At 35.4% G+C, this 27,494-nt stretch overlaps 1 protein-coding gene across 3 annotated transcripts in view; it reads right to left on the minus strand.

Moving 5' to 3' along the window:
- LOC105477929 (sec1 family domain containing 1) overlaps positions 1-27,494 on the minus strand; it is a 103,832-nt gene that overhangs the window by 70,133 nt on the left and 6,205 nt on the right. For all 3 annotated transcript variants that reach the window (XR_985029.3, XM_011734796.3, XM_011734795.3), the window contains 8 exons: positions 25,671-25,759; positions 22,143-22,233; positions 17,959-18,081; positions 16,348-16,435; positions 12,811-12,900; positions 6,469-6,524; positions 5,407-5,492; positions 2,270-2,369 (listed from right to left, as the gene is read on the minus strand). Coding sequence is in view for 2 of the 3 variants with exons in the window: in XM_011734795.3 (XP_011733097.1) it covers positions 2,270-2,369; positions 5,407-5,492; positions 6,469-6,524; positions 12,811-12,900; positions 16,348-16,435; positions 17,959-18,081; positions 22,143-22,233; positions 25,671-25,759 (723 nt within the window). In the remaining variant the exon portion in view is untranslated. The remainder of the gene's footprint in view (positions 1-2,269; positions 2,370-5,406; positions 5,493-6,468; positions 6,525-12,810; positions 12,901-16,347; positions 16,436-17,958; positions 18,082-22,142; positions 22,234-25,670; positions 25,760-27,494) is intronic.

The raw sequence follows: 27,494 nt of genomic DNA on the forward strand, positions 1-27,494 counted from the left end.
GCATCTCATATTTAACATATCCAAAACTAAACATCTGATCTTCCCTGGGGAAACTGCCTTTTTCATCCCACTAAACAACAATGTCTTGCCATTTGCAAAGGCTAAAACCTTGGAGTCATCTTTGAGTTCTCACTCTCTCTCTACATCTACCTCCCACATCTAACTCATCAGCAAATCCTATACTTTACAGTCAGTATCAAAATCACAGCACTTACCATTTCTGTTATGGTATAAGCCACTATCATCTCAGCTAAGATAACTGCAACAGCCTCCTAACTGATCTCCTTGCTCTTCCTGTGCCCCCAAGGAGTCCATTTTCAATATAACAGCTAGAGTGACAGTCTTAAAATGTATACCAGAATCCTATGTGGTTCCCCATTTCCATCAAATTAAAATCAATGTCCTTTCAATGGCCTTTACAATAATGATACAATTACATACTATAATCCCTAGAGTTCTGTATTATATTGCTTCCTGGGTCCTATTCAACCTTTTCTCCTTCTCTTCTCCCCCTGCCTCACTTCATTGTAGACATCTGGCTGCCTTGCCACTTTCCAAACATATCAGGTATCCTTCTGCTTATGTTCTTTTCCCACATAGCTATATAATTCACTACCTTACCTCCTTTAGATCTTTACTCAAATGTCACTTTATCAGTGAGGTTTCCCCTGTTTTAAAATTTCACTCCTGTTCACCATTATCTGCTTTACTGTCCTTCAGGGTATCTTCCACCTTCTGAAATGCTGCAAGTTTATTTTATTTATTGCCTGTTTCCCCTACTAGAATGTAAGCTCTAGAAAGACAGAAAAGCTATTGTTTTTGTTACTACTGAAGCCGGGGTTTAGAAAGTGTGTTAAAGAGTAGGCACTCAAATATTGGTAGAATTGAATTCCTCCTCTCCCACCTCTTACTTGACCCCCTAAAGCCAGCTTCCATGTTCTACTACTTAGGGTTTAATCCAAGAGTCCCTTTGATTCTTCCTGCCCTCTCTACTGAACTAAAGCTGACTGCTATTTCTTTGACACTCATCCTAGAGTCATGGCATAGGAGAACTGCCAATTTCCATCAGTAATCCTAAATCTGATTTATTTAAATAAACACTTTTGAGCCAATAGCCAGGTTTTAAAGAAATAAACCAAATCATCTACTGCATGTCTTTCATTTCCTTTTTCTTTTTTAAGACTAGGTCTTGCTCTGTCACCCAGGCAGGAGTGCAGTGGCACAATCTTGGCTCATTGCAACCTCCACCTCCTCGGTTCAAGCAATTCTCAAGCCTCAGCCACCCAAATAGTTGGGATTACACGCATGTGCCACCACGCTTGGCTAATTTTTGTATTTTCAATAGAGACAGGGTTTCGCCACGCTGGCCAGGCTGGTCTTTAGCTCCTGGTCTCATGTGATCCACCTGCCTTGGCCTCCCAAAGTGCTGGGATTATAGGCATGAGCCACTACACTCAGTATTTCATTTCCTGTTTATATGACCTTTTGGGCAATCTTTACAATCATGATATGATTATATAGTATAATCCCTAGAGTCCTGAGCTAGGAGTTAGTAAACTACAGTATTAGTTTTAACAAAGCCAATGATTTGAGTTCAAATTCTTTAATGTCTATCTATCAAATAGAGACTATTCTGGCCCTATTACATAGTGTCTCATAGAGAAATCATTCATGTAGCTATTTTCTTTCCATTGCCTTTGAAGATTGAAGCTGTGTTTTATTCACCTGTGTATGTCACATGCTAAACACAACATTTACCAGCTAAATTTACATATGCATAAATACAAATTTTTGCTATAAACATAAAATCAGATACGTGGGATTCCTTCAGAAAACATATGGTATAACATAAAAAATACTATTTGTTTTTTTTAACATAAAATGAGGTTTAACTGATTGCCACAGAAAAGGGAGAAATTGTAGCTTTTCTCTTAAGGGAGAACACATTTATTTACTTATTCAGTTTGAAAATTAAAAATAAAACATGATAGTCCATTTTCTTCAATTGTTTTCTTTTCCTTCTTTTCCATGGCCAACAAAACACTACTTTACCCTATAAAGATCATAAATTTGAAACTTTAAACTTCAATGGTTCACTATTTTCCAGCATCCACGCCCAGTAATACCAAATCCCATCACTTGTTTTGTTCATAGGTCTCAGTTCCATCCTTCTCATTTTTGTTTCTGTAGCCATGATGTTGATTTTAAATTAAGGGGAATACTGCATGTTACTACATTTCAGTAATAAGTGCTGTATTTAGTCTCTTACCAGTACATCATGCACCAATGCTTGATATGTCCAAGTATGATGTAAAGGAGTTGCCAAATCTATGTTTCTGTCAACAAGGACTAATAAGGGCCTTTGGAAGCTGTAAATACATATTAAAAAAAACAATTACATAACTCTTGATACCAGTGTATACATTTAAAATATTCTACTACTTTCCAGTATATGCCATTTTGATATGAATAATAGTATGCTAATACTGACAATTCATAATACTTTGTTTTTTAGTATATGTGCTGCTGAAGCAAGCACCACAATACTTTGCTTTTTGTTGAGACAGGGTCTTGCTCTGTCACCTAGGCTGGAGTGCAGTGGCGCAATCATAGCTAACTGCAGCCTTGAACTCCTGGGCTCAAGCAATCCTCCTGCCTCGGCTTCTGGAGTAGCTGGGACTACAGGCGTGCACCACCACACACCTGGCTATTTTTAAACATTTTTATAGAGATGGGGGAGGCTGGCTTTTAAAAAACAAATTTAACATTGTCACACAATTACAGTGATGCTTTGGACTACTTAGAGCTTGTGTATGATGCCAGATTACAAATTTTACTTAGGAAACTTTATTTTTTTTTTTGAGACTCTGTCACCCAGGTTGAACTGTAGTGGCACAATCACAGGTCACTGCAGCCTTGACCTCCCAGGCTCAAGTAATCCTCCCACCTGAGCCTCCCAATTAGTTGAGACTCCAGGTGTACACCACCACTCTTGGCTAATTTAAAAATCTTTTTTTAGAGGTGGGGGCATCTAACCGCATTGACCAGGTTGGTCTTGAACTCCTAGGCTCAAGTGATCCTCCCACCTTGGCCTCCCAAAGTACTAGGATTACAGGCGTGAGTTATCATGCCCTGCCAGGAAACTTTAAGGAAAAAACTCTATGTAAATATTTCTATAGAATAAATTGTGTAGTTAGCAAAACAATAAGCTGCTTTAGATGTTTTTGACATTTTTGTAAAAAAGGCAGTAAGGAATAGTTATTGTCAGCTTCAGGGAAAACAGAGAGAGTAGGAGCTTATAAATTTACACAAATGTTTGACAGTTTCATAAATTATAATTTTTTCCCTATAAACACAAACTCAAAAAAGCAGACCCTGGAGTAGAGCCTCAAAAAACTCTATACCCCTATAATATACAAAATGAAAACATAATGCCATAATGGTACCTAATTATATTATTATCCCCTTAACAGAGAAGGCATATGACACCTCGTGTACTGTTACTCCATTATTACAATTTAGATGTGAAATAAACTACTACCAAAAGCAAACTGAGGCACAGTCATCTGGTTACCATGTGTCTACATTAGTTTTAGAGATCTGCTTTGGAGGCACTATCATATCAAGAGTGCACACCACTTTTCACAAGGCATCACTATCTGTTTACATGTTTCCTTTTGCCATAGACTCCTCATTATTTTAGTGACCCATTACACTGTTCTGGGTATAGGACAGTGGACTTTCCTAACTGCATTGACTCTGGGATAAAAAGTCAGAGTGGCACCCTCGCAATCTACTATGATTTATTACACCAGAGCTACACAGAAGGTAAGGGAGGATGGCCTACCGCAGGGTTTCTTAACCCTAGCAGTAATGACATTTGGGGCTGGATAATTTCTTGTTATAGGGGGTTGTGGTGTGCATTATAGGATGTTTAGCAGCATCCTACAATGTATACTACAAGATTCTAGTAACACCTACCAGTTATGACAACCAAACATGTCTCCAGACATTACCAAATGGCTATGGGTGGGCAAAAACTGCTCTTAGTTGAAAATCACCAGCCTACGGTTGGATTCAAATGTATTTAACAATAGTCCAGCAAGGTTGTGACCACTAATGAAAACGATTAAGAAATACATCCAACAAGTTGAGAAACAAGATGCCCATATTATGATAATGTGAATAAATTTTAAAAAATTATCCAAATAAAACAGTGCCTTTATACTGGTTTCTAAGGCCTATACCAGAGAGCTATAAAAAGAGAACTATTAAGTAAGGTATGACACAGTGGTAGGTTCTGTTTAAAAAAAAAAAAAAATCAGATGAGAAATTGATGTTTTTCTTCTACCTAATGAGAAACATTTTGAAGAATATTTAAAACCAGCAATGAAATCATAGAACCATTTAAAATAACGTGGAAACTGAGACAGTTAACCAAACAATTGAAACACAGTGTTAGTGTGAACTCTGTATTACACAAGTAGTTTGTAAAGCTGTAGGAGACACCAGACTGACTTGAAATGAAGTCTACAGAAGGTTATTATGAAATTATTATTTCTAGTGGGCAGTTATTTCTCTGGGCATCTATTTATTCTCACAGGCTTTATTTATTAATTCATCTAAACTGGGGTTAAGAATTAATTTTCCAGAATATAATCTCTTCTTTATTTTTTTTATTTTATTTTTTTTTTTTTGAGACTGAGTCTTGCTCCGTCGCCCAGGCTGGAGTGCAGTGGCCAGATCTCAGCTCACTGCAAGCTCCGCCTCCCGGGTTTACGCCATTCTCCTGCCTCAGCCTCCGGAGTAGCTGGGACCACAGGCGCCCGCCACCTCGCCCGGCTAGTTTTTTGTATTTTTTAGTAGAGACGGGGTTTCACCGTGTTAGCCAGGATGGTCTCGATCTCCTGACCTTGTGATCCGCCCGTCTCAGCCTCCCAAAGTGCTGGGATTACAGGCTTGAGCCACCACGCCCGGCTAATCTCTTCTCAGCCATTTGAGTGTGTTTCTTTACTTCTTTACTCCATTACTATTAACAATCAAAAGTTAAATATACTATAATGTATAGGGTTTTTAGCATTTCTATTGAATAATAAGCAGCCAAAAACATTGGCATTACTTACTCATGCTAGAAATGCTAACAATGATAAAAAGTTTTGCAAGTTTAGACTATTAGTATTTAAGTATAAAATGGAAATTAGATTAATAAAGGTAGAAACAGATACAAGTATCAGAAGTTTTTCACTCTGTGAAAAACTACCAAGCAGTTTAATAATTGAAAGAAAACGGCTTCTGACCTTCAAAGTCTTATACACAGAAAAATTTCTTATAGATGATAAAAGAACAGTAACAAAAAAACTCTACAAATATTTTTAAGCTTATAAGTATATTTAATAACAGTAATACCTGAATTGGCCAGCTCCAAGTGTATCACCTGTAAAAAGACTGTTTCTTGCATCTCTTAGATTTTCTCGAAGTTTCTTGTCTAGTTTCTGAAAAATAAAATTGTAGATTAACTCTTAACAGTTTCATGTAACTTTATGGAGGTTAATTCATAATGTGTTTTTAGTTTGATTACCAAGAAACTTGGAATTTCTTTACAAATAGCAAATCTAAAATCTAAATATTTTAGCTCCTTCTCACCACTTCAATATCATCGTAACTTGGACTTACAAAGATCAGTGCCTTTTCTACTGTGAGTCAGGCCTGATTTCACTAATAAGAACTTTACATTGACTAATTTTACTTTGGCTATGGGAAATGCTTTGCAGTGACAACCCACACTCTTTTCCCAAGCATGACTGTTTTATCAAGGAATGTGTCTATATGGAGAAAATGTTGACTTGGGTGGGTAGGAGTGAACAAAGTAGTGGTGAGTACAAGAAGCCTCAGAAGAGAAATGGAACGTATGGAAGAAGGCAGTCTTCCACCAGTCAGTAATTCACTTGGGCTAATAAAGTTCCAAAATACCTCCCTCTTTTTCAGTAATTCTATAATTTCTCTAATCCCTTACTCATTTCTTAATATTTAAAGCAAATTTATGAACACTTACTTTATACTTAATATTTTACTTCAATACAGTGGGATAGCAAAAAGCACTTCACCATTTTAAAAATGGTTATGATTAGTAATAAATATTTGCTAAATGAAGTTAAATATTAAATAATCTGGGGGATCAAATAAGTGTAAAATCCTGCTTGGTTAAATGAGGAATATACATTTTAGGTTTAAAAAAAGAAATAGGACTGGAATAGCACACTGGAGTAAATAATTTTACTTTCTCACGTGGAAGTAAACAATTACTTTTTATCTTTGGTGGAATCTCAATGTAATAAGATAAAAATATTTGCTATTGGTACTTACAATCAAGCAATCACATATTAAATATTAACAAAACACTTGTGTTACTTGTGGAAAAACAATTCACACAATGTTATTTATCTCCACGTGATATATGCATGAACTTACCACTGCTACCATTTCTGCTGCTGTTCCTCTTGAACATCTGATTATAGGAACAGCACCTATTTAAACAACAAATGTTAGAAATGATCTTGGCTCTTAATTAAAATAGATACTTATAAAATATAAAAATAACAGATGTGATAGATACATACAATTTCACGTTATATACATGATTTTATGTATTTATTTTTCCACTTTTTTTTAATTTAAAAAAATTAAAAAATATATTTAGGGGGTACAAGTACAGGTTTCTTACATGCATATATTGCATAGTGGTGAAGTCTGGGCTTTTAGTGCACCCATCATCCGAATAATGAACACTGTACTCAAAAGGTAATTTTTCAACCCTCCCCCCAACAAGCACACATAAAAGGATTTATAATTTCCCCTACAAGCTCACATAACAGATTTATAATTTTAAGGGTAAAAGCAAGTTTCAGAAATGAACCTTCCCATTAATAAAGAAAACAACAGGGAGTCAGAAGAAAACTACATGGAGCTGACCCATCAGTGTGACTGCATTTTTTCCAATGGATTGACTAAATCAGTATTTTCATCTCCCACAGGCAGTTTCGTTTCTTTTCTTTTTTCTTTCTTTTTTTTTTGAGACGGGGTGTCACTCTGTCACCCAGGCTAGGAGGCTGGAGTGTGGTGGTGCAATCATGGCTAGCCTTGACCTGCTGGGCTCAAACCATCCTCCCCCTCAGCCTCCTGAGTAGTTGGGACTGCAGGCACAGGCCACCAAGCCTGGCTACTTTGGCAAAACTCTGTCCCTACAAAAATTGCAAAAGCTCAGTGCCTTTTCTACTGTGAGTCAGGCCTGATTTCACTAATAAGAACTTTCTGGGCATGGTGGTGTGTGCCTGTGGTCCCAGCAACTGGAAAGGTTGAGGTGGGAGAATCACCTGAGCCTGGAAAATCTGAGGCTGCAGTGAGTCATGATCACACCACTGTACTCCGGCCTGGGCATCAGAGTGAGACTCTATGTCAGAAATTTTTTTTCTCTATGCTGTCCAGGCTGGTCTGAGTTTAAGTGATCCTGCTACCTCAACCACCTAAAATGCTGGAATAATAGGTGTGAGCCTCTGCACCTGGCCTAGGCAGTTTCAATACATAAGCTTACTCTACTCACAGGACTCACATTAATTTGACTTAAAAGAAAAGAATGAAAAGAGCTTAGCTAATTTAGCAATTTGGGGACTGCTAGTTTTTATTTTACGAATTGACAATAAAATACTGTAGTTTTTTTATAAATACCAATTTAAATAATAGAAAATACATTATTCATATAGGTTGAAATCCTAAATATAAAGTTCAATTGCACTGAAAGTCTCATAAGACAAACTGAGAACACTGTAATATTTATATGCTGAAATTGTCCATTTTAGATTCTATAGGAAATATCAGTCAATTGCAAAAGTAAAAACACAAAATAGCAAATTTTTCAAAACTGTGTTTTCTTTTGACAGCAAAAGTTATGTTTGTAATAAAAAATTTAAATAACATTAGAAATGTATAAACTTAACCCTCTTGATTCCAGCCCTCACAAATAACCCCCATTAGAATTAGAAATGGATGCCTCCATGTTGTTTTCTACATATAGTCTAATAAGTGCATGTATATATGTAAAAAAACAAAAATAAGATAGTATATATACTGTTCTAAAACTTGTTTTTCCCCATGTAACAATTTAGTGTTGACATCCTTCTATGTCAGATTGGCAATAATTTCAATTTCTCCTTTGAAAAATAAATCACTGGCTAGGCATGGTAGCATATGCCTGTAATCCCAGAACTTTGGGAGGCTGAGGCGGGCAGATCACCTGAGGTCAGGAGTTCGAGACCAGCCTGGCCAACATGGTGAAACCCCGTCTCTGCTAAAAATACAAAAATTATCCAGGCATGGTGAAGCATGCCTATAATCCCAGCTACTCGGGAGGCTGAGGCAGGAGAATCGCTTGAACCCGGGGGGTGAAGGTTGCAGTGCAACCTCCCTAGCATTTGGCAAAATTTTACAGACTCTGTAGGGTGACAAAATAGAAATAAAATTATGTCTGTTTAACACTAAAAGTTGTATACATGTGCTTTCTTTATATAATATAAACAACAACAACAACAACCCATGTGGGGGCAATGAAGGCAGTTCAAAGCAGGCAGAAACCGGAGGGGTTAACTCTTGAAAGAAGAGAATCACATAAAGTAATATATATTTTTAACCAGCTTTTCTCCTGAGGGTACTTGACACATTACACGGCACACAGGAGAAAGAACTCAAGCAGAAAACAGGAAAATTACTGAGCTGAAGAATCAAAGACTGGAGCTCAGGGCTGGAAATTAAGGGAAAAAAAAATCCCTGAGAAGAGGGAGTCATACAATTTGCATATAAATTCTCTACATGTCTAAATATTGTCTAAATCTTAAGAATATACATGGTAGCTCGTTTTTTTTTTTTTTTTTTTTTTGGTGACATAGAGATTTTATTAATCTAGTGAGAGGATCATTTTAACAAAAGGGTTTCAAGTGTCTAAAAAATTAAAATTGCAATTAGGCTTTTAAACTGATCCATTAGTGATAGTAAAGCACAAAGTCATATATTAGATACTAAACACAAGTAATTTTAGACAATCTACATCAGTGCTTTACATTTTGAATCAAGAAAACCAGAAGTTGTTTCTTTGAAAGGATAAACAAGATAGGTAGACCACTAGTTAGGTCAACAAAGAAAAAAAGAGAGACAATCCAAATAAACACAATGAGAAATGACAAGGGCAACATTATCAACAACCCCACAGAAATATAAAAAACCCTCAGAGACTATTACAAACACCTCTATGAACACAAACTAGAAAACCTAACAGAAATGTATAAATTTCTGGAAACATACAACCTGCCAAGATTTAACAAGGAAGAAACTGAAGTTCTGGAATAACAAATTCCAAAACTGAATCAGTAAGAAAAAACCTACGAACCAGAAAAAGCCCTGGACCAGATGGATTCACAGTCAAATTCTAACAGATATACAAAGAAGAGCTGGTACCAATACTACTATTATTCCAAAAAATCGAGGAGGAGGGACTCTTCCCTAACTCATTCAATGAGGCCAGTATCATTCTCATACCAAAACCTAGCAGAGACTAAACAAAAAAATAAAACTTCACTCTGATACCCCTGATGAATCCAGGTGCAACAACCTTCAACAGAATATTAGCAAACTGAATCCAAAAAAAATGAATCCACCATGATCAAGTAGGCTTTATTCCCAGGATGCAAGGTTGATTCAATACATGCAAATCAGTAAATGTGCTTCACTACATAAAAAGAACTGAAAACAAAAACCATATGATCACCTTAATAGACACAGAAAAGGCTTTTGAAAAAATTCACCATCACTTTATTTAAAAAACCCCCAGCTGGGCTTGGTGGCTCACGTCTGTAATCCCAGCACTTTCGGAGGCCGAGGCAGGTGGAACACGAGGTCAAGAGATTGAGACCATCCTGACCAACATGGTGAAAGCTCGTCTCTACTAAAAATACAAAAATTAGCTGGGCGTGGTGGCGTGTGCCTGTAGTCCCAGTTACTCGGGAGGCTGAGGCAGGAGAACCGACTGAACCCAGGAGGCGGAGGTTGCAGTGAGCCAAGGTTGTGCCACTGCATTGCAGCCTAGCAACAGAGCGAAACTTCATCTAAAACAAACAAACAAACAAACAAACAAACAAAAAAACCACCCTCAACAAATCAGGCAATGAAGAAATATACCTCAAAATAATAGGAGCAATCTATGACAAACACACAGCCAACGTCATAATAAATGGGCAAAAGCTGTAAGCATTCCCCCTGAGAACTTGAATAAGACAAGGACACCCACTCCCATTTAACATAGTACTGGAAGTCGTAGCCAAAGCAATCAGGCAAGAGAAAGAAATAAAAGACATTCTAATAGAAAGAGAGGAAGTCATACTATCTCTTTGCAGGCTATGTTACCTTATACCCCACAAATTCCATATTCTCTGCCCAAAGGCTCCCACAACTAATAAGCAGCTTCAGTAAAGTTTCAGGATGCAAAAGTCAATGTACAAACACTAGGAGCATTTCTATACACCAACAATATCCAAGCTGACAGCCAAATCAAAAATGCAATCCCATTCACAATAGCCACGAAAAGAATAAAATACCTAGGAATACAGCTAATTAGGAAGGTGAAAGAGCTCTACAACAAGAATTACAAAACGAAAAGAAATCAGAGATGACACAAACAAATGGAAAAATATTCCATGTTCATGGATAAGAAGACTCAATATTAAAATGGCCATACTGCCAAAGCAATTTACAAATTCAGTGCTATTCCTACCAAACTACCAATGTCAGTTTTCACAGAATTAGAAAAAATTTTTCTAAAAGTCATACAGAACCAAAAAAGAGCCTGAAGAGCCAAAGCAAATCTAAGCAAAAAGAACAAAGCTGGGAGCATTACACATCCTGACTTCAAAGTATACTACTACACGGTTTTTACTGTAGTAACCAAAACAGCCTGGTACAAAAACACACACACAGACCAGTGGGACAGGTTAGAGAACCCAGAAATAAAGCCCCACACCTACAACCATTTGATCTTCGATAATGTTGATAATAACAAGCAATAGGGAAAGAACTCCCTACTCAGTAAGTGGTGCTGGGATAACTCCCTATTCAGTAAGTGGTGCTACCTGTATGCAGGAGATTAAAACTGAACCCCTTCCTTTCACCATATACAAAAATAAACTCAAAATGGACTAAAGACTTAAATGTAAGACCTCAAACTATAAAAATCCTAGAAGAAAACCTAGACACCATTCTGAACACAGGCCTTGGCAAAGACTTCATGTTGAAGTCTCCAAAAACAACCAGAAAACCAAAACAGACAAATTGGACCTAATTAAACTAAAGAGCTTCTGCAGAGCAAAAGAAACTATCAGCAAAGTGAATGGACAACCTACAGAATGGGAGAAAATATTTGCGAACTATGCATCCAACAGAATTTATAAGGAACTTAAACAAATTGACAAGCAAAAACAAACAACCCCATCAAAAAATGGCCAAAGGACATGAACAGACACTTCTCAAGGAAAAAAAAAAAAAAGGGACATACGTGGCCAGCAAGCATATGAAAAAAAGCTCAATATCACTAATCATTAGAGAAATGAAAATTAAAACCACAATGAGTTACCATCTCACATCAGTCAGAAGGTCTATTATTAAAAGTCAAAAAATAATAGATGTTGGTGAGGTTACAGAGGAAAGGGAACACTTATACACTGTTGGTGGGAATGTAAATTAGTTGAGCCACTGAGGAAAGCAATTTGAAGGCTTCTCAAAGAACTTAGAACTACCATTTGACTCAGCAATCCCATTACTGGGTATACAGCCAAAAGAACATAAATCATTCTATGAAAAAGACACATCTACCCATATGTTCATTGCAGTAATATTCACAATAGCAAAGACATGGAATCAACCTAGATGCCTATCAAGGGTGGATTGGATAAAGAATTTGTGATACATATACATCATGGAATACTACAGAGTCATAAAAAAGAGTGAAATCATATGCTTAGCAGCAACATAGATATAACTAGAGGCCATTATTCTAAGGGAATTAACAGAAACAGAAAACAAAATACCCCATGTTCTCACTTGTAAGTGGGAGCTAAACAAAAAGAAAAGACACAAAGATGACAATAACAGATATTGGGGTCAACCTGAGCAGGGAGGATGAGGGTCAAAAAACTCCCTATCAGGTACCATACCCACAGCCTGGGTGACAAATTCATTTGTACACCAAACCCTAGTGATATGCAATTTACCCCTGTAACAAACTTGCACATGTATCTCCCAAACCTAAAAGTTGAAAATAAGAAAAAAAAATTAAAAATAAATTTTAAAGGTGTAGGTAGATTAGTATTATATACATAAAGTTTTCTGGAGCCTTGGGCATCTGAACTTAACAGTTAACAAACATTTATTTCTCTATTTAGAAATGTGTTTGAAATTTTTAATAATGAAATATTAAAAGAAAATTAACAGGCACATAGGTGGTGAAGTCACCACCAAGGCATTCAAATATAGCAGAAAATTATAATTACCAAAGACATCTAAAATGACAACTCAAAAGATCTGCTAAATGTTAAGAGAACCACATCAAGTTATTGGAAGTATGTTTTTATATACTATTGAATATATATTTTACTCCACTCGAGAACCTCTAGAGATCCAGGTAAGTGAGAAAGAATCACATTACAGTGTAACACATTAAAATTACTTGTTAAACAATTTACTTTGAAAAATAACCATAAAGACTGGAAAACTTACCCAGAGTAACAAAAAAGCAGAAGAGGCTGTCAACTATAGTGTCCATAACAGTTTCCATTTCCGTGTCTGTGATATCTGGCCTGTTAATGGCTAAAATGACATAGGAAAAGGAGAAAACATTGAGCCAAACTTATGCCTCATCTTTATGAAACTCCTAAAATTATTACTAAACTCTTAAGTGATACACAATAAAACTCAGTTAGCGAAATCTTTTTGGTTTAAACTTTTTTTTTTTTTTTTTTGAGACAGGATCTTGCTCTGTCACCCAGGAGGGAGTGCAGAGGCATGATCATGGCTTACTGTAGCCTCCTGGGCTCAAGTGATCTTCCCATCTCAGCCTTCAGAGTAGCTGGGACCACAGGCACATGCCACCACGCCCTGCTAATTAAACAATTTTTTTTGTAGAGATGGGTCTCCCTATGTTGCCCAGGCTGGTCTTGAACTCCTGGGCTCAAGCGACCCTCCTACCTTGGCCTCCCAAAGGGCTGGGATTATAGGCATGAGCCACCACACCCTGCCTGCTTTAAACTTCTTTTAAGTGAACAAATATCTGTTAAAAATTATACCACCTCAAAGAGAAAAATAAATAACCACAACAAACTACCTTAATATCAGAGATCGGGAGACTACTAATAAGAAAAACAACCCCACAATGTAAACTAACAAAATTTTTGCCAGAGCAAACAGGAAAATAAATATCATATTCCATAGTTTTATTCATAAACACCAGATTGCCTCAAGAAACTACTGATTCTGTTACCCAACTACAGCCAGAAAAGGAAATGCAAGTAAATTATGGCACAACCAACATCGCATATCATTTTCTTTATATTAAGTTATACAAATTTCTCTTCTGATCTACAAGAGTATACATAAGTAGTTCCCAAACTTTACTAAGAATCACTCAGGGAATATGGGGAAAAACTCTCCGGAAGTTTTTAAAAATTAAAGATTCTTATCCCTTTCCTTTAGGGATTGTGTATGGATATGAATAATTCTAAAAAACCTGTAATTTTGAGGCTGGGCATGGTGGCTCACACCTGTAATCCCAGTACTCTGGGAGGCTGAGGTGGGCAGATCATCTAAGGTAAGGAGTTTGAGACTAGCCTGACTAACATGGTGAAACTGTCTCTACTAAAAACACAAAAATTAGCCAGGTGTGGTGGCACACGCCTGTAATCCCAGCTACTTGGGAGGCTGAGGCAGGAGGATCACTCGAACCTGGGAGACAGAGGTTGCAGTGAGCTGAGATCACACCACTGCACTCCAGCCTAGGCGACAGAGCAAGACTGTTTGGGGGTGGGGGGAACCACCTATAATGTTGACAAGCACCTTAGGCAATTCTAATGCAAATAGGCCTTGGGGCTAGGCTTTAAGAAACATTGCTGTGTAGACTGTCTTTGACAAAGACCTTGACTGACTTATCTTCCTCTCACAATATCAAGGCCCAGCATCTGATGAAGTAGATCAATAACTGTATGTTGAAAGATTGTCTAAACTATTATTTACAAAGTATTTTTAATGTCCCAATATCCTGAAAGTGAAAACACATATAAAATTTAATACCACTTGTGGTTACCATAAGAGGAAAGCAGACTTCAACTGGATAACTCCAATTATCTATAGAAAGCCTGGCCCACCCAGACAACACATAAAAGAATTCAATCAGACAACACACAAAAGAATTCAATCAAGCAACACAGAATCTAAAAGAAGGAAATGGGCCCTTACTCAGGTGTTGCAAATACCATCTATTTCAATCAGATGAAATAAATATCATAAAGGATACAATTTGCATTATGTGCATTCAGGGGATAGCAATTCAAGGAAACACACGCAATTCATTTTATTAATCAGTGGCACAAGTGATCTGTAGACACTTCAAACCTTTTAGTTAAATCACTAGTACATTTTTGTTAATTACTGGCACTAGAAAAATCTACATGGAAGCATCCAGCCCTTGAGTCCTACACCCTAGTTCCACATTTCTGAATGAAAAGTAACCCTAACAGTCATAAACTGCTAATCAATAACCTCACCTCAACTTGAGGTAATGGCTTGCTTTGTCTAAGATAGTAGTCTTAGTTTGACTGAGGTAATAAATCTGCTTGCTCCCAATCCATGGAAAGTTTAGAATGAAAAAGATTTGCAAATCAATACCATGATATTAATATAATCATATTTAGGAATATTTGTTTAAAATTTTTAAAGCATTGTAACATTTGAGACAATTAGGTATGTGATTACATAATGATAAAGAATGTTATCTCTGGAGTGAGACTGCCTGTGTTTAGTAAACTGGCTCTACCATTTCCTCACCAAGTTACTTAATAGCTATGTCTCTGTTTTCCATTCTTGAAAATGGAAATAATTTCTGCTTCATAAAGTTATTCTGAGGATTAAATTAGCTTACATTGTAACACACTGAAAACACTGATAGGCATAGAGTGAGCTATTACTATTATCATTATTGAGAATCTGGGTGATTAGCCATGTGATTATACTTTAAAATTCGCAATTCACCTCAAACATGTGATCTTTTAAAAAAGCTGGCAGGTACAAAAAATGTAATTAAACTTATAAGTATACGAATATTTAACAAATTTTACACTCATTACAAATTTAATTATTTTTAAATAATTATTTAAACACTTGGGCAGATTTTGCTTGTTAGAATTATAAACTTGTCTGGTCTGGTATATGAAGTACAGTACCTAAAAAAAACCCACTTAATATTCTGAATTTATTAATAAAATTTAAAATGTTTAAGAGAATTCAACACACCAGGTTTTCCGATTAAGCTTGTTAAAGGGGACTGATTAGGAAAATTTAGTCTGTTCAATATGAGTTAATCCATCAAAAATAAAGATGCTTCATTTCACTTTACCAGATTTAGAAACAATGTAACACAATTCATATTCAATTTAAAGGCTTCAGGAAAACTAGGTTTTAAAATATGTAACTTAAATAACTTGCTAATTCATTTAAAATGCAACTGTAAATAGATTTCTGTGAATAATAACCACTGTCAAAAATCTCTCACATGAACATTCAGCAAATACTTGTATCCTTTCAGGAATTTCCACAAGAACGGATGCTCTAGAGCTCAATGAAACCAAAAGATTCATTCTCTTCTCTCAGGAACTTACCATCTGGTTCCAGTGTTTTGTAAGCACAGAGAAGTGAGCTAACTTGTTCTTGTCCAAGATCAAAGTACTAGATGATAAATTTGAATTCTGCTACTAAAATATTGTCTTACTTGCCATGAGTGAACCATTCATGCAAGTTGCTGTGGGGGTACAGAAAAGGTCAGAGAATTGGTACTTCCTTGAGTTTATAAAACAGGTTTATTAAACGTTTAAATGTAATAAAATTCAGTCTGAGCCTTGTTTTCTCTGTGTGCTTTTAAAAAGTTTCTATAGCTGTACTGCTGTAAACGAGCTAGTTTTGAAGTCCATTAAACATATTCACTTTTTTTCTTACAGTATACCATTCATTTTGTTAACAAAGAATTGCAACATTTCTATTTTTACATACCACGATATGAAACAAGCTCCTTATTTTGATTACATAACACAAACATATCATCTTCCAAAGTAATAAAATTGAGATATTGGTCAAAAACCTAGAAACAAAAGAAAAGGTTTACAAATCAATATTACAATATAGCCATATTGAAAGTAAATTTAGTTTGCTCTAACCTACCAATGGTAGAAATGAAAAAAAAAATTGCAATTACATTCAATAACTAGAAATCGTACTGTGTAATAGCCTAATTGAACAAGAATGAGGAGTGAAGAATAAGTTAAGGCAATAAAAACAAGCCTTTGGGCAATAAATATGGAGGAGGAGAGTAACATTTTGAGAAAACAAAATTTAAGCAGATACGAGAACTTAAATTGTGGTTGTGATGGGAATTTTGAAGAAAACACACAATTTTAACAATCATTTTCATCACATTTTCCTAAGAAAGTCACAGTAATTGTTTTACACCAACAACTTTTATAATAAAGTGGGAAAAAGTTATGCCAGTTCTTTGGAAGTGCAAAGTAGAAGAAAAATTAAGAGAACTATTTGAAATACACTGAATTTAGTTAACCAAATTAAGGCTGAGTGAGGCGGCTTGGACCTGTAATCCCAGAGCTTTGGAAGGCTGAGGTGGGAGGACTGTTTGAGGCCAGAAGTTTGTGACCTACGCAACATTAAAAAAAAAAAAAAAGCTGGATGGGGTGGTACGAGCCCAGGAGGTGAAAGTTGCAGCAAGCAGAGATTGCACCACTGCATTCCAGCCTGGGCGAGTGAGACACTGTCTCAAAACAAAACAAGAAAGAAAACAAAAGTTGTTCCCATTATTTTATGTGAAGTTAATAAATTTTGAGCACAAAGATTAAAGGCATAAGCCTCAAAAACTAATCAGAAATATTGGTGGTCTATTTAAATCTAAGAATGAAAAATCTATCAGTAGAAAAAGAATAGAAAGTATATGCATGGTTGTTTAGTCTTTTACTTGCACTAGATAGTTGTCTGGAACTTTAATGCATATCTTGTCCAAATTCAAGAAACACAGAGCATAACAGGATTATAACCTGAAATATATTTTACAAATTGATTTATAACTGAAGCTGAACGTGACTAAAATGTCACTATGATGTAGAATTGCTGGCCTGTCATGGATTCTTTTTCTCTTAATATGCAACAGAGGCACTTTGGATCTCAATATGCAACACGAGCACTTTGGATCCTCTTTCCTAAGTAAAAAAAGATCTGGAAATAGTATGATGATTATAATGATTACAGATAAAACAATGTCAACATACTTTCAATACAGTTTATGACAATACAACTGTCAAATGATTTCTGAGTTGACCTAAAAAGATGATACAAATGACAGACTAAAGCAAAACTCATTCTGCTTTTTATTTCTGTCTTTCAAATTCATTAAATAATAGGTTCCTTTAGTTTGGCTTATTTTGCCTAGTTCAACTTGAAGATAATTTATATTATTAGAACTCTTTCTAAAAGTATTGAGCCTAAACATTTCTGTCGTTCTGGTCATCTGTCAAATAGATACCTATGCCAACTACAGGTTTCAGAACAGTGTTAAATTTTACATTGACAAAATGTCATCAACCAACCAAACTCTCTTACCTTGGCTACCTGTGTTACTGCACTAGCTGCTAATGCTGCATTTGCAATATCTTCCAGTTTACTTCTTGAAATAGCAGATATAAAATTTAAATAATATGATTCATATAGTTGATTTCGAAGATCCTATCAATACAATGAAAACTTCATTCTTACATGATAAAGAAGACCATGAATACATGTTTCAAATACCATAAGAGCAAAGTTGTATTTAAAAGACAGGATATTTAAATGACAATCCAAAAAAGTATCCCAAGAGAAAAAAGCTTTGAAGTAGTACTGGTTATCTGGTTATCAGATGTAACTAAAATGTATCTTAATAAAGTAATAAAATTATATTATCAACAAAATCTCATTAATTACAATACAGTACAAACTGCTCTCATATAGCCTATCTGCATTCTTCTTAAAATATCCAAATATGGCTCAATAATATAACAAATGCTTGTTATATTTGGCAGACACGATCTTCAACTGTTTTGGACACGTGATGACACAACAAATCCTTCATTGAACACAGACAAGTTATAATTCCAATGACCAATTCTAGAAGTATTTCTTCTCAGTTGCTCAAAAGTAGTGCAATTTAAGTTATGCAAATTCTTAAGTCAAATTTACTTATCTTCTTATACTTTTAGCAAATAGATACTGAAATAACTGTATTTCCTCAAATCTAAGATGTCACTGACTGTAACCGGAACCATCATTTTAAGTAACACTAAGAATTAATGATGCCAATAAAATTTTGTGACATGATCAATTTTAAGATGTACCTGATTTCAGCGATGTGAAAATGTGAAAAATTGAGGGGTTGGAGCCTTTGTGAGGAAGGTGATCAGGGTAGTGGTTCAATCAAGGTCAAGAGATTATTTATGTATGAGGATTGAGAAATAAGTAATATGTTCACGATACTGGGAACCATGTTTTTTCACTCTGAGAAAGGAGTTACAAATATGTAAAGAGAAAAGGGAAACGCTAGAGTGAATCCTGTGTTGCTAAGCTGAAACACTTTTGGAGGTTATCTATTAATCTGGATAGGTGAGGAGAAGAGAGGGAGAATTGTAGAAATAAATATAGATATAAAAGTGTATGTATAAATACATAATTTCCTAACTTTTTCCATTGAGAGGACCTAAGAACAGTGACACTGTAGTCACAATGAGTATACCTAATGCCTAGATCCTGATTCCTAACTACCATTCTTTACAGAAAGCAACCAGAGCTCTTGAGAAAAATGTCCGAATCCTGGGCTGAGACAGAGAAAGTAAAATCCTAGGCTATATTGGAATATATTATTGTGCCAGAAGGTAAGGAAGTGGTCAAAGAATGATGCATACATTTCAAAAGGACATATAAGTTCAGCAAAGTTGCAGGATACAAGACAAATATATAAAAATCAATTGAATTTTTATACAATTGCAATGAACAATCCTAAAAATGGAGTAAGAATTCCATTCATAATAAGCATTAAACACATGAAAGAAAAAATTTAACAAAAGCACAAAACTTATGACAAGCTAATCTTAATTTGGAAATTCAAGAAAAGCTAAAACAATCTGTAAAAAAGTACAAAGTTGGAGGACACAATTACTCAATTTGAAAACTTGCTATCAAGTGAAAGATGTCAACACTGTGTGGTACAGGCATAAGGACAGACACAGATATCAATGCAATAGAACCGACAGTTCAGAAATAAAACAATGTATCTATGGTCAGCTGATTTTTGACAAGGTTGCCAAGACCATCCACTAGGGAAAGAATACTTTCTTTAATAAATTATGCTGGGACTACTGGATAGCCACATGCAAAAGAATAAAGTTGGACACCTACATCCCACCATATATAAAAATAATGCAAAGTGGAATCAAGACCTATATGTATGAGCTGAAACTATAAAATTCTTAGAAGAAAACACAAGAATCTGGAATGGTTTCCTAAATATGACACCAAAAGCATAAGCAACTCAAGAAAAAAAAAAAACGATAAACTGGGCTTTATCAAAATTGAAAATGTTTGTGCTTCAAAGGAAATTATCAAGAGAATGAAAAGATAATCCATAGACTGGGAGAAAATATTTACAGATCATAAACTTGTGAATGTCTAGTATCCAAGATATAAAAAGAATTCTATCAACTCAACAATAAAAAGACAACCCAATTAAAAACTGGGTGAATGATCTGAATAGATATTTCTCGAAAGACATACAAATGGCCAATAAGCATGTTAAAAGATGCTTAATATCAATTATAGAAATGCAAATCAAAACTATACTGCGATGGCACGCAAACCTATTAGGATGGCTACAATAAAAATATCGGATAGTAAGTGTTCAGCAAGGATCTGGAGAAATCAGAACCTTCATACACTACTGGTGGGACTATAAAATGGTGCAACCACACTTTGGAAAACAGTCTGTTTCTAAAAAGGTAAACAGAGAGTTATCATTTGACCATGCAATTCTATTCCTATGTGTTTATGGCCACAAGAGAATTGAAAACATGTCCACAAAGAAATCTGTACATGAATATTTATGGCAACATTATTATTAATAGCCAAAAGGTAGAAACAATCCAAATGTTCATCAAGTGGTAAATGGATGAACAAAATTTGGTACATCCACACAATGAAATACATTCAGCCATGAAAAGGAATAAGGTACCAATTCATGCTACAATATGGATGCACCTTGGAAACATTATGCTAAGAGAAATCAGCCATGTACAAAAGACCACATAATATAGGAGTTCATTCATATGTAAGGGTCAGAGTAGGCAAATATACAGAAACATAAGGTAGCTTAGGGATGGAAGGGGATGGGGGAGGCGTGAGGATATGATAAATGGTACCAGGTTTCTTTTTGAGGTAATGACAATGTTCTAAAATTGACTGTGGTGATGGTTGCAAAACTCTGTGACTATATTAAAAACCAATGAATCATACACTTGTGCTTCTTAAATGGGTGAATTGCATGGTATGTGAATTATAATTTCAATCAAGGTGTTATTAAAAAAACGGAAGAAGAGATTGTAAGTGGTACCTCTCTCATGAATAGTATACTTGAGTTTACGCAGGGTAAAAGAGAAACCTGGGCATCATAAAGCTACACAGAACACAAAATTTGCAAACTTCATAACAATTTAAACAGCAATTTGATTCAACAGTCAATAACAAAGATGCTGTGACCTGTGGAAGACACTGTTACTTACCTATCCAACATCTATTTTTCTCCTTTTCCTTGCTAAAAGAATCTTGCTAGATTTTCTTTGGGGTGACAATATACTCATCTAAATATTGATTTTGCAGTCACCCTTGTAATTGATTCTACCCAGTGAGAAATAAATAAAGGTCTTCTGAGAGTTTCTGGAAAGGCTTAGCTTTCCTGATCAAAATCAACAGTCAGGGCTGGCACAGTCCATTTCCCTCTTCTTCTTGATGTGAACATAGATTTGATGCCTACGGGAGCAGCAACAAGCAAGACAAGGAAAACCAACAAACTAAAGATGATCAGTGATAGAAGGAGCCTGGGTCTTTGATTACCTTATAGTGCTTCTGCACCAGCGTGGACTTCCTAATCTCACCATTATTTTAGAAAAGGAAAATGCTTTATAAGTTAGAAAGGCAATATACTTAGGCTTTCTGTTTGTTAAAGCCAGACTCAGACTTTACCAGTACAGTGGTTCCCCTTATTTGCAGGGGTTATTTTCCAAGACTCCAGTGGATGCCTGAAACCAGATAGTACTGAACTGTATGTTTTTTCTTATACATACATATTTATGACAAAACTTATAGTTTATAAATTGGGCACAGTAACAGATTAGCAACAATAGTCAGAAATAAAATAGAGCAATTATAAAATATATTCTGCAATGAAAGTTATATGAATGTGGTCTCTCTCAAAATACTGTAATATGTTCACTACTGTAATATATTCAGTACCTGGTTAACTGTGGATAACTGAAACTGTGGAAAGTGAAACTGTGGATATGGGAGGACTACTGTATAATACTTCTTCAGCCAAAAGTTTTAAGTCTTTCAGGCTCTTTGGAATTCAAAGATAGTCTCAAAAATCAGGGTGAGAAAGTAGGCATAGGAATTTCTGATTTGTCGCCCTGGACATCTAAGAATTTTTCTTGAAAAAAAAATCTGTTTCCAAATTCAGGAGTCCAGAAAATAAGAACCCATATTACCTGACACATTCTGTCAATATTTTCTTCAGTTGGCATTACAAAGTATACTGCAGGAACATCTGGAATAGGATCTCGATCAGAGTGCAAAAGCCTAGAAGACATAAGGAACTAAAACTTATTTTTTCTTAGTCACTTATCTAAAAAGATAGTTTAAAACAATATTCCTCAAAATGGGAGTTCACTAGCTCAAGGACAGTAACCAGTGCTCTAAAAGCTCTTGTTGCAATTAATCAGTGAATTAACTTAGCTTTCTCCCATGTCAGTGTTGATATTATTTATTAGTATTAAGAAGACCCTAATTTCTTGTTAGTCCTCATTTGTCCTATTCTGCTCACACTTTTAGTACTGCCAATGGTCAGACACTCTTTTCTACCAACACTCTCCTTAAATGAGAACTAAAACATAGTCAAAACCAATCTTATTCCCACTTTTCATAGAAATATGGTGGTGGTCAGAGGGGAATGGTGAGTGTGAGGAAAGTGTGGCTCTCTGAGGGGAAAATCAGAAAGCTAGGGGATGCAATGAAAAAATTTTTAGAAGCAATTCTTTAGAAGCTATAAAAAAATTTAATCAAACATGAAATCAAATATATTTTTTAAATGAAAGGTATATAAATGTCTCCTTAAAGACAATCTATTTTTGCCCATTTATTGTTTCATAAGAGAATGTAAGCATCTTACAGATTGAGTCATTTTACAGTTTTCTCCTTTTACAATTTAGAAACAATTTCCATGCAAATATCCCAACATCAAACTATGCTTATATGAGGAATATTCACCTCTCTCTAGTCATCCTTCTATAATCAAGGAGAGGAAAGAAGCACATGCTGCCAGTTGGTCTGTGTTTAATAACTGTTGCCATTGATATCAAGAAGGATAATGTGATAGTTGCCATAGGTTGTTGTCTTTTTTTTACACTGCTTGTCCAACTGCCTAATGGGCTAAAACCACCATTTCATATTCTGGAAACGTGTAATTACTGTTTCCTACAAATCAGCCTAAACCAGTTTGCAGAGTATAAAGTAACTGATATAGTATTCTCCAGCAAATAGAGGAGAATGGTTGGAGGCAAAGTACAAAAGAGTTCACCATGGTAGCTGTGTAATATTTCCATGCTCTGGTGGCAAGTAGCAAGTTAGGCAGAGATTACCAGACTCTCAAACTGGTAGACTATACTATTACCCCTGAACGAAGTACTGAGTAAGACCTCACTTCTGTTAGTTACTGCTACTAAGCCATTACAGTTCAGTAGATAAACAGCACAGAATTAGTGGTCAAGCAATGTGGCCATGGCTCTGTTATTAAGTGGTTGTACAAATGTGAGACAATCACTTAAGCCTTCTAAACTTTAGTCTTTCCATTAGTAAATAAAGGAGTTAAACACTTAGTACGGAGACAATGGCACTCAATATTTATTAATAAACCACAATTTCCAAGGATAGCATCAAGTTAAACTTTACTTCAGTCCGTAAGAATTAACACGCTATCAAAGCAAATATGCTTATTTCAGTCTGACATAAAAATGAAAGGAAAACTCATCAAATACCGTATTTCATGAAACCCAAGGTGGTAACAATTTTAAAACATCAATTTTAAAATATATTTTATATACTACTGAGAAATAAAAATGCTGCCAGTTATGACATATCATCAGTGATAAGATAGATTCTAATTTCAGAAATATAAAAAAGGACATTTGGATTTGACAAAATATAATAATCTATTAATTTTAACAAATGCTGATTATACAACTAAAGAATTTGAGCTGATCAAACCAGATTCTGGTAAGTTACTTACCAAAAATCTAAAACCATATTCCCAATAATACATTTCAATTCAATATATAATATCATAAAAACTGGTTATAACATCATAAATACAACAAAATGCAAATAGCTTAGAACACCATAAAATTGGACTCTTGTAGTATACAAAAGTATTACTATCTATCCATGAACACAGTCCTTCTCCAAATGTTTTTTTTTGTTTTTTTGTTTTTTTTTTTTACAGAATCTTGCTCAGCTGCCCAGGTCAGAGTGTTGTGTCACGATCTCGGTTCACTACAACCTCTGCCTCCTGGGTTCAAGCAATTGTTGTTCCTCAGCCTCCCAAGTAGCTAGGATTACAGGCGGGTATGCCACCACACCCAGCTAATTTTTGTATTTTTAGTAGAGACACAGTTTCACCATGTTGGCCAGGCTGGTCTCGAACTCCTGAGCTCAAGTGATCCGCCCACCCCGGCCTCCAGAAGTGCTGGGATTACTGGCATGAGCCACTGCGCCTGGCCCCTTCTCCAAATGTTCTACTAGGCAAGTCCATGAAGTACTGCAATTTGTTTTATTTTTATTAAACATATCAGAAGCAATATAATCACACAAACTTAACAGTTAAGACAACATAGATAGCCTCCTATGGTGATTAACAGTCATTACTTCATAGTCACTTAAATTTTTCATATTAATGATTAATGAGATATTCCTTTTTAAAAAAAAAAAGTATAGAGAGTCCCTGACTTACAATGGTTCAACTTAGGATTTTTTGACTTTATGATGGTGCATATTCAGTAGAAATCATACCTTAAGCACCTATAAAAACATTCTGTTTTCAACTTTCAGCACTGTAGTCAATAAATTACATGAGATATTCAAGTTTATTTTATTTAATTAATTAATTATTTTTTTTGAGACAGAGTCTTGCTCTGTTGCCCAGGCTAGAGTGCAGTGGCAGTCTCGGCTCACTGCAATCTCAGCCTCCCAGGTTCAAGTGATTCTCCTGCCTCAGCCTCCTGAGTAGCTGGGATTACAGGTGCCTGCCACCATGCCTGGCTAATTTTTTGTATTTTTTTTTTTAGTAAAGATGGTGTTTCACCACATGGCCAGGCTGGTCTTGAACTCCTGACCTTGTGATTCGCCCACCTTGGCCTCCCAAAGCACTGGGATTACAGACGTGAGCCACAGTGCCCAGCCTCGACAGTTTATTATAAAGGAGGCTATGTGTTGGATCTGACTTTGCCCAACTGTAGGCTAATGTAAGTGTTCTGAGCATGCTGAAGGTAGGAGAGGCTAAGCTATGATGTTTGTGTTAGGTTAGGTGTATTAAATGCATTTTTTTGACTTACAAAATTTTTAACTTACAATGGGTTTATAAGTATGTAACCCCATTGTAGGTCAAGGAGAATCTGTGTATTTAAAGAAAGAAATCACTTTTAGAGCTGGAAGAGACCTTAAGATTATTAGTTCTTTTCCTTTACGTAGAGGGTAAACCAAGTCTGTAGGAAAAGACACAAGGGAGAAAATTTAAATTCTGAAATTATAAAGCCTCAGACTGAGGATTTTTTTAAATCCCAGAAATAAGGGGTTGAATAAAAGATGATACGGGGAAAAAATGTTCAACACTACATAAATACTGTAACCTAACACTATTTTTCTCTATAAATGTTCTTTAATAATTTGATTTCAGGGTGGCCAGAGAAATTTTTAAGAATGTATTTGAAAATGAATGCCACTATTAGAAATATGTAAAAACTCACAGATGCAGAGTGATTCCCATGTCTCTCAGCTCCTTCACAGATAGCAGAGGAGAGATTATATCTTGGCCAAATCTGTCATAAATGAGTACCTATTAAAAAAACAATGTGTCATCATTATCATTGAACAACCAATAGCGAACCTATATTAAGACAATGTTGAAGCAAATTTTATTTTAACAAATCATAGATACTAAATTATTATCCTTTCCTCAATTTAATATTTTCCATCATTATTTACCCAAACGTCCATCCAGGGATTAATACATTCTTAAAGCATTACTACTCAGGCTAAAATAAATAAACAGTTATATCAATTTCTTCTTACAAAATTCTTTTTTCTAGGTTTTAAAAAAATAGAGACTATAAAATCGTTAAGCTATAATAAACAACTTTGAACTTAAAGCCAATTCACGTTCATACCCTTATTTTTTTTCTAGTTCACATATCTTTTCTAAAAACAGATATGTAAAAATTAGCCACTTTGAAAACTAATATATAACGAGTTCCAGGACTACAATTAAAAATTTAGTATTTTAAGCATCTCAGGTTAAAAAGATACTCATTAAAAAAAATTAAGTCCCTGGCTGTGGCGCAGCGGCTCATGCCTGTAATCTCAGCACTTTGGGAGGCCGAGGTGGGCAGATCATGAGGTGAAGAGATCGAGACCATCCTGGCCAACATGGTGAAACCCTTTCCCTACTAAAAATATAAAACTTAGCTGGGCGTGGTGGCACGCACCTGTAATCCCAGCTACTCAGGAGGCTGAGGAAGCAGAATTGCTTGAACCTGGGAGGTGGAGGTTGCAGTGAGCCAAGATTGCGCCACTGCACTCCAGCCTGGCGACAGAGCGAGACTCCATCTCAAAAAAATAAATAAATAAACAATTAAGTCCCTAAAACACTTCCTCACATTCTCAAAGTATTAAAACAGATAGTTTTGAGGAGTGGTAAGATCTCCAACTAGGCTTTTTAACTCAAAATTAGTTTCACGGTTAAGGCAAATAAAAGAGATCCTCAACTGGTAATCGTTCTCTACAACTACCTCAATAATTATTTTTGGAGTAAGAAATTGCTAATGAGAGAATGAAACATGTTGTTATGAAAACATGTTTTCTTGAATGCCAGAATTTCCTTTAGAGAGACTAAAAATCTTTCTGCTCTGGTTATAAAAGGTTCATGTTGCATCTTTCAAAAATCTTCCCTCTTTTAATCTCAATACATGTGTATTACTAATTTTAATGATATAAAAAGTGATGGGTAGGAAAAGTATCTGACAAAAATTTGTACCCAAGAAATTCTCAAACTATTTCAACCAAAAGCTCAATATTGGTCTTAGAAACAAACAAGTATAGTTTATGCAAGAGGCAATAGGAAGATGCCCACAAAGGAACAAGAAGGAGAAAAATTAGGGAATACTCTGGAGCTTAAGCTATGAAATCAATACAGACAACTTTAACAACTTTTAGAGTTAACCCAAAGGACTTATAAAGACTCAAAAGAGTTTTCAAAACACCCTAAATTCTAAACATGTTGATTCGTTCTTAATTTTTAGCAAGAGAGAAATATAAAGAGACTGTTAACCAGTAAGTTTAAACCCAATCAACTGTATTATAACATCTGAAGAAAGAGAGTCTGCATGAAGTTTAAAATGAAGAAGCCTAAAGAACGGGAATTTTTAAAGGCTCTCCATTATTTCCCAAAGGAAAAGTTTGTAGATTGCTTTCTGATTCAATTAACAGTTTCATATCTCATAAATTAATAAACTGGTATTACGGTTTACAGATCATTTTCTCATGAGTTTGTTAAAATAATCCAGGCCCTCTGA

This window comes from Macaca nemestrina, chromosome 7 (assembly GCF_043159975.1).
Source record: "Macaca nemestrina isolate mMacNem1 chromosome 7, mMacNem.hap1, whole genome shotgun sequence".
Lineage (NCBI taxonomy): Eukaryota > Metazoa > Chordata > Mammalia > Primates > Cercopithecidae > Macaca > Macaca nemestrina.